This window comes from Zingiber officinale, chromosome 6A, assembly GCF_018446385.1.
Source record: "Zingiber officinale cultivar Zhangliang chromosome 6A, Zo_v1.1, whole genome shotgun sequence".
NCBI classification, from domain to species: Eukaryota; Viridiplantae; Streptophyta; class Magnoliopsida; order Zingiberales; family Zingiberaceae; genus Zingiber; species Zingiber officinale.
The window spans coordinates 70,661,137-70,669,947 of NC_055997.1; the positions used below are offsets into that span (position 1 = coordinate 70,661,137).

The 8,811-nt window shown below is 36.8% G+C and overlaps 1 protein-coding gene across 2 annotated transcripts; it reads left to right on the forward strand.

The window, feature by feature from the left end:
* The first annotated feature begins 3,762 nt into the window (after positions 1–3,762).
* Positions 3,763–4,672, forward strand: LOC121994051 (CDPK-related protein kinase-like). 2 transcript variants are annotated; one of them, XR_006115561.1, is made up of 4 exons: positions 3,763–3,800; positions 4,132–4,173; positions 4,273–4,381; positions 4,540–4,672. XR_006115561.1 is itself a non-coding variant. In XM_042548229.1 (4 exons), the coding sequence occupies exons 1-4, from the start codon at positions 3,830–3,832 to the stop codon at positions 4,648–4,650; spliced, it is 267 nt and encodes an 88-aa protein (XP_042404163.1). In that variant the 5' UTR covers positions 3,766–3,829; the 3' UTR covers positions 4,651–4,672. The 2 variants fall into 2 exon arrangements, 1 of the variants encoding a protein (XP_042404163.1); XM_042548229.1 differs by having other exon boundaries at positions 3,766–3,834.
* The last annotated feature ends 4,139 nt before the right edge of the window (positions 4,673–8,811 follow it).

Below are 8,811 nucleotides of genomic sequence, written 5' to 3' on the forward strand. Positions count from 1 at the left end.
GAACCTCAATATATTTATGATAGTTCTCGTAAAACCTAAGTCGCATGAATTATAGACAATCAAAATAAGAATTTGAATAGGAAAATCAAGAACATATGAACATGAACATGGCATAAGAAAGTAAATACTATAATTACAAAGAATCTGAATGCAGCGAAATTTTCATTATTCTTCGTGTAAAGCTCGTCGATCCAACAATCCTACGGAAGAAGAAAGAGAAGAAGGTTGGCCTTCCGGAGGAGTTAGGGTTGACGACGCCGAATCCTCTTCATCAATGGGGAATGAAGAGACGTCTCAAAGATGCCCTAATCCTCTGGAGACCAACCCATTATATAGTGCACATCTATTATCAGCTCATCCATGATAATAGATGTGGGGCTATAAGTCCATATATATACGGAACATCTATTATCAGCAAATAGATGATAATAAATACGGGATTATAAGTTCTACACATATGAGATCCACATACAATTACTCGAAACCCACTAGAAATAAGTTAGATCACTTTAAAGGATTCGGATTGTTTTCACGTGTCACTACAAGAAAAACTCTCATAGACATCGGTGGAACAACATCGGTTTTAAGCAAAAACCGATGTCTTTAAGTATTTTACACCGGTTTTTTCCAAAACCGGTGTCTATAAGCACAGATTTTCGCCCATAGACATCGATTTTTTAAGCTGATGTATATAAGCGCCTTTTTTTTGTTAATAGACACCGATTTTAACATCAGTTTTTAAAACCCGGTGTCTATGATAAAATAAAATAATTTAATTTTCCCACCAATACTTAGCCGAAATTTGCAACACTTCAATATTTCCTCCAAACCTAAACCTATATCGCGCTATCCACCATCTCTCTCAGCCTCATCTCCCTCTTCCCCTTCCTAGATCGACGGCCCTTCCTCTCCCGATTAGGATCAACACACGACGCCCTTGCTTCTCCATCCAACCACACCGCATCTCCTCCATCTCCTCCTTTGGGTAAGAAGAGGCTGCCTGTGTAGCTTGGAGTCATCGCCGAGTCGCTAGAAGTCGCCCTCCTCCACTCTTTCTCGATCCCATATCTGGTAACCTGGATTCCTCATCTCCTTCTTCTATTTGATCCCTCCTTGTCGATCCTCGTGTGGCCAGGATTGATCGGATCTCTTTGCTCGCTGATTTTGCTGCTCGCGGTAGGATTCGGCGCTGCCTCCGGGTGTGTTATCGACTAATCGGTCGACATGGTGAGGGGGAAGACGCAGATGAGGAGGATAGAGAACCTGGCCAGCCGACAGGTGACCTTTTTCGAGTACCGGAGAGGCCTTCTGAAGAAGGCCTTTGAGCTCTTCATGCTGGATTAAAAAGGGGCGTTGTGTCCTAGGAACCCTAAAGATACTCCCGCTATGGGTTTAGGGCTGCTGCACTTCGATGGTCGCGTCGTCGACGACGATGGACGACCCCTGCTGGAATCCGACGACGGCAAGGAGCTGATGCATGTTGAGCTTGGCGTCGCCGTTTTGGTGTCGTGTATGGCGATTTAAGCATCTCTCCTATTTATGTCTTCAAGAGCACCTTCTCGGGCAGGCTACGCCTCCTTGAAGAGGATGCTGAGATTCTAGGCGCTCTTTCTCTAGTTTTCTGGAGTCTCACTCTCATCGCTCTCTACAAGTACATCATCTTGGTGCTAGGAGCAGATGATAATGGTGAAGGTAGTTACTAGATTTCAAAATCCGGTCCAGTATACTTGGGTCTTCCATCTTCATTTTCTCTCTTGTATACAGGCGGGACCTTTGCTCTGTATTCATTAATGTCGCGGCATTCAAAGATTGGACTGTCGAGGACATCCCATGCTGCACATGAGCACCTGACTGCTTACGAGCTTGAAACTGACTGTGAGGAAACTCGAACTAGTTTACGGATAAAGAAATTTCTCGAGAAGAATCTGACTTCTCGACTTTTGCTACTACTATTTACACTATTAGGGACAAGTATGGTCATTGGCGATGGTTGTTTGACCCCGACAATCTCAGGTATAGTCGATTCCTGTGAAATGCTGCTTTATGTTCTAAACAATTGAGTAAAATTCTGAAGCTGATTAAAGTAGAAATTTCGCAAGATGAGTTAGTCTTAAATTGGTCATTGTCAGCATTAGCAAAACGCCTGAAGTGGTTATATTGGGGGTGAAATGTGCAAAGCTAAAAGATAATACATACAAAAAAAAGGTTCAGGGGTCGATCCCCGGGGTGTCACTGCCTGGGGTTAACGTCTCCGCTATGCACTTTCCACCTGTGTACCTGCATTTACCTCCCTCCATATCCGTGGGACCGGCTCTAGGGGGCCGCTGATGTGGCGGTTCCACATTTTTAAAAGATAATACATAAGTAACTAAACATTGTGGTTCTGGAGAAAAAAAAATAAAAATCTAAAACATAACACCATGGGTTCCTTCAAAATGACATCGACAATTGGAGTTGTCAATTCTAGTATTTTCTTCATGAAACTAAATTGAGAGCTACCTATGTGAATTTGTGTGTTTGACGTTTTCAATAATAAGAAAGGTAAGATATAGATTAAGAACATACTAGGGGCTCATTTTGGTATTAGAGTATCTGAGGTTTTTTTTTAAGAAAGAAAAATTGCACTGCATTTGCATGAAGGTAAATCCTATAATTTGAACTGACATTTTTTTCCTTTTCATATTTCTCTAGTTGTTTCAGTAGTTTCTGGACTCAGAATTAAGCTTCCAGGTCTTCATGAAGGTAAGAGCATAGCCTTTTTCTCTGCCTCTCCTCTCTGTCTCAAATTGTAGGAAGGATGAGCGTGCAATGCATTCTGGCGCCATGAATAAGGCAGGCATTTCTGGCGATCTTAGTTCCATTTCTAAATTTCCTCAGATTGAGGTGTCTTCTAGTGATCAACCCTCGTCCAGTCGATCAATTCGACGCTTCGAGCCAACCAGTCAATTGGAGGACAAACTAGAATGCGTGCACAGGAAGGTCTTCGGCCGTTTTACTGCCCGCGAGGCTCTTCTTGACAAAGAATTTTGGGTGAGCTTAAACTTATGTTGTTGGATACAAGTTCCATTTAGTTGATGATTGATGCTTCTATTTGCTGTTTGTTTTCTGACAATTAGTTTTGTCCTATCTTGAACATTAGAAAGCTTTCTGTGTTTTTTTGGAGAATTCATTGTGGTGCTCGATAATGTGCTATTTTCCCTCACTGATTGGTAAACTTGAACTTTTGTTGCCTCTGACTTGAATTTTCTAAGCATGAATTAAGGGGCTACCGGTAAGCTGTTTCTTGGATAGCTACATGTTGGTGCTTGAGGTTGCCTATTTAAGTTGGTGATTACTAGCTGAGAATGGTTCTTTATAGTAATAATGTCCTGAAGGATTTGAATTATTTGAGGGGCAAATTTGAGTTACACCATTGAGGATAGTCAGATTGGCTGATGGCTCCTGTGCTGTTTTTTACTTTATTGCTTATGTACTGTTTGCTAGATTCTTCATCAGATCGAGATAGGCGACGAAGATGAAGACTCTGAAAGCTCAGATTCAGAAAGTAATGATGATTTGGAATTGTCAAAAGCCACTGAAATGAGACTTCTTCCTTCAGATGCTGGAAAGTGTATCCTTGCTATCATGGATGCCTCATATTGTTAGTGCATTTTAACATTGTAATGGGTGTTTTGAAACTTCACATGTTCTTTCTTGTTTTTACAGATGACAACACCAATATCAATTGAAGATGTTCGTAGAGGTCAAAATCCTCAAAGTCTTGTCCAACCATAATAATCTTGTCAAATTTTATGATGCATGTGAGGATGCACTTAACGTCTACGTAGTCATGGAGTATGTCTTAATTAACTCAAGTTAGCTTAACAATGAGTAACAGCGTTTCTACATCTGATATTTGTTCCATGTCACAAGATAGAGTTGATATATCCAAAACTTTTTGCATGTAGTATCCTACTAATATGCCTCTTTGCTTTCCACTTTGTATCCTACACTAAGGAAAAATGATAATACTTTTCCATACAAATTTTAAAATGAACACTTCTAAGATGATGGGCAGCAATTTTTTTTAAAAAAATTTATGTAGTACTTCTGTTAATTTGGAACTCAACAATATGTTTTTCTCTTTTCCAGATTATGTGAAGGTGGAGAATTATTAGAAAGAATTTTATCCAGGTAAAAAAGTGATTTTATTGGCCATATTTTATATCTATTTGATTATTTGAATTTGAAAATTAATAACTTTCGATTGCTTTTTTCCCTTGTGTTCTCAAGAGGTGGAAGGTACTCAGAGGAGGATGCAAAAGCTATAGTTATTCAAATACTGAGTGTAATCGCCTTTTGTCATCTTCAAGGTGTTGTGCATCGTGATTTAAAGCCAGAGGTTTGTATCATAGAGAACTTTGATTCAATTTATGCAGATATGATATTACTTTAGATATCTTATTTTACAGTAGCAACTTAGGGTATTCTGCTGTTCATTTCTTTTTCAACATATATTTTTCAGCGTTGTTAATATTTCTTCCTTGTATTTAACAATAGAATTTTCTTTTCACCACCAGAGATGAAAATGCTCAGATGAAGTTGATTGATTTTGGCCTTTCCGATTTTGTTAAACCAGGTGAGCATTGTTTAGTGGCATGGTCTAGTTGATTGCTTTTTTGGTGATGTTAAACATGAAAATGTTATCCTATTTTGTTATGGGTTCCTTTTGTTGTTTTCTCTGGTACCATTTGTTGTGAGTTTCCTTTGCCACTGAAGTTTTTGAATGTGTCATTCAACCTATCATTTTCTACATTATATTTTAGGTATTTTACAGATTTTTACTGTAATGGAATAGAGTCCTCTTTTTCAGCTTTTATTTTTTTATGAAAGCATCATGTAAGAATTGTTGCATTAACATAAATCTATCAAAGTACAGCAGCAAATGATGAGAAGTAATAATAATCTTGAGTAGGATATAAGTAATATTAGATTGGAAAGAGAAAAGTGGGAAGGGTTACAAACTAATAATTGTCAACATCGCGTGGCACTCATATTTAACTTGGCTACTTGGAAGATATTTTTGAGTTTGATCACCTCAAGATGCCAATTGAAATTGTTTCAGATTTTTCTAGCAGGTCTTTTCAATTATTCTTTAGTTGGCTTTGGATTTGTAGAATTTTATACAGTAGTTACTTGTTTGTTCACATCATTCTTTAATCATATGTCAAATTGTCTTGTGACAACTTATAGCATCCACTGTTACTAAGAAACTATTTCGACCTGATAATTGCTCTCAATTATCCATACATTGATAACCCAAATATCCTCAGTTGATATGGGTTAGTGCATGAGATGGAATTTCCACAACAAACTTAAGCAATGCTAATGTAGAATGGGGAAGGATTAAATACCAGGTTTAACATGAAAACAAGATAGAAGTATTTAACAATATTAGAAGGCAAAATTTCAACTCAATGAATAATGCAGGCAAGTGTTAGATCTATGTGTCTTGAACGTTAAGGGATCTACAATGTATGGTGCCTTTAAACTAACAATTAAAGGTTCAAAAATTGATATAGCAATAGATGACTTAGAAGGCAAACCCAATATGGATATCTTAGAGCTACTACTCTACAAACTCGGTAAATGTGTGCTTAAATTTCAAATCTTGTAGACTTGGTATTCTTGATAAATCATTATCATGATTAAGTTGTGTTGGTCTTTACTACTTGAGGCTTTCTCCAACCTAATAACTTTAAAAACATAAAAATCATTTAAAATTTGATTGCTGATTTGCTGAACTTATTCTTATCATATCTTAAGGCAGTAGTACAACAAACATACAAACAATGATTCCCGAGCAAACAATTTTGCACCCATCATATTCAATTCATCAAAACCTCGAAGTCTGTCTTACAGCAATATGCAGAACTTATACAATGGTTGTATACTCTATCTTACTTGTTTAATATTTTTTTATTGCATCGTACTTTTCAGGAGCTATCCAAAGCCCTAACAGAGGATCAGCTGTTTTATCTAAGATCACAGTTGAAGCCGCTAGCACCAAACGGAGAAGGTCTCATATCGTTCGACAACTTTCGAATGGTCAGTCTAGTCGAATTTGTTTGCCAATATCCAAAATATGATTGTTCAGTTGCATACTTTCCTCTGTCATTTACTTCTATGTCTATCCTTGTGCAGGCCCTATTGCAAAATGCAACCGAGTCAATGAAGGAGAGTAAGGTTATTGATATCTTAAATGTGGCGAGGCATTTATTCCTGCTGCCATTTTTTTTGCAGTTGCTAAGTTTCTTTTGTATGCCTCCACCATTACCATTACTACATAATTTATATGCTGCAGTTTTGACCTTTTGCGAGGTAATATTCTAGGACTTCTGCAGCATGTATAATTCTTCTGTTTTTGTTCTTTGCTGTAGTTAAGTAGACCAAATGATAATTTTGTTTGACAACTTAGAACAGTGGATGTTTTAACTCAGAAAACTAGGCATTTGAAGGTGAAAAGTGGTGAGATTAGGGAAATGAAAGGTGCAAGAAGAATGGAGTAGTATATCAAGTTGAACAGATTCTGATTCTCATAATTTAATGTAGCCTCAGCTTGATTTTTGACTCACGATGTTCTACCTTGATGTGTACAATATCTATTAGCTTTTGATGTAAAAAGAATGTTTGTATATTTTATGGATACTGTTGTAAGAAGAATATTTATGTAATTTGTGAATATTTGTGTATTTTATGGATACTGTTGAATGAAGAATATTTGTGTAATTTGTGAATATTTATATATTTTCTTGAATACTATCGGTTTTTCACTGTTTCGAAAATCAAATTTGTGTTGGTAAAAAATACTGATATTACATCGGTTTTCCACTGCTGCAAAACCGGTGTCATTAACTAATATTACATCGGTCGTATATCGCTGCCAAAACTGGTGTTATTACCATATAATATTACATCGATTTTACACCGTTGATGAAACAGTGTTGTTAAGTGATACTACAACAGTTAATAACCGATTCGAAAACCGGTGTCGTTAAGTGATACTACACCGGTTTTAACCCGATGTCTAAAATGGCAAACCTTTTACATCGCCTTCATAGACATCGGTCGAAAATGTAATAGACACCGGTGGAAAACCGATGTCTATGAGGGTTTTTGATGTTATTGCCCTCGGGGCACTGTCCCTATTAGAAGAACTACAAAAGAAGATTTGATCAAGCAATGCAAATCCAACAAACCCAACTCATGGATTTGAAAGATACTAATGTTCCGACTAAAGCTTATGTAAGTATATACAACTATATGTTTGCAAGGGTTTAAATGTTCTACTTTGAATTTGTTTTATGATCTATCTATAAACATATTAATCTGCAGTCTGCTGGAGTGACATTTTCAACTCGGAATGGACCAACAAAGTTCTATGGAATATCAATGTCAGCAAAGGAGAAACAGGCTTTGTGACAGACCACACCACCTTACAAGCCAAATTTCATGTTTGGTATTAATTGCAAATTCTTGAAGCTCATGGCTCATTGTTGCATTCAACTCAATTCTTATGATCACTTGTATAGGTTCATCTTGCAGTTGAGGGAGACAACTTTACTCACTTCTTTGCTTATTGGGCTGTGAGTTTTTGAACCTTTCATTTTTTCATCGATTAACTATCATTCATGATCATAACTTGATTTTTTTTTTATTGGGGATGCATATATTTTATTAAGTTAGATGGGTATCAGAAAACCGGTTGCTTCAACTTTCTTTGCCCTGGATTCATCCAAACAAGTGGAAGGTTGTCTCCAGGCCAAGCTTACACCTTGAACGCCTTGAACCTCAATATATTTATGATAGTTCTTGTAAAACCTAAGTTGCATGAATTCTAGACAATCAAAATAAGAATTTGAATAGGAAAATCAAGAACATATGAGCATGGATCTTCGTTTTATCGAGAACATGGCATAAGAAAGTAAATACTATAATTACAAAGAACCTGAATGCAGCGAAATTTTCATTATTCTTCGTGTAGAGCTCGTCGATCCAACAATCCTGCGGAAGAAGAAAGAGAAGAATGTTGGCCTTCTGGAGGAGTTAGGGTTGACGACGCCGAATCCTCTTCATCAATGGGGAATGAAGAGACGTCTCAAAGATGCCCTAATCCTCTGGAGACCAACCCATTATATAGTGCACATCTATTATCAGCTCATCCATGATAATAGATGTGGGGTTATAAGTCCATATATATACTGAACATCTATTATCAACAAATAGATGATAATAAATACAGGATTATAGGTTCTACACATATGGGATCCACATACAATTACTCGAAACCCACCAGAAATAAGTTAGATCACTTTAAAGGATTCGGATTGTATTCACGTGTGCAACTTACAAATAAACTCACGTAATTGGGATAATTATATCCAGCAATCTCCCACTTGGGCTATATGTGAGTTGTATGTAAAATACAAGTAAAACTTTAATTAATATCAAAATTTATTGGTACAAAATACCCCTGTAAACAATCTGGTCCATTAACTTCATTGGTATAGGACTAAAGAGGTCATAGCTACTGTATATAATCGTAACAAGCCCCAACAGTAATCACAACACCAATGTCATTAATGACATAGATCAAGATGTGGATATGTAGAGTGGAAATTACATGAAATGTGATCAATACATGTCAATTTCCAACTGGTTTTACGATAACCTCAAAAGAGGTCAGATCATATTTACAAAATACTTTATACTAAACTGCAATAGCAAATCATGATCAACTTTATAATTCCAAAAAGAATCTTTATCATATTT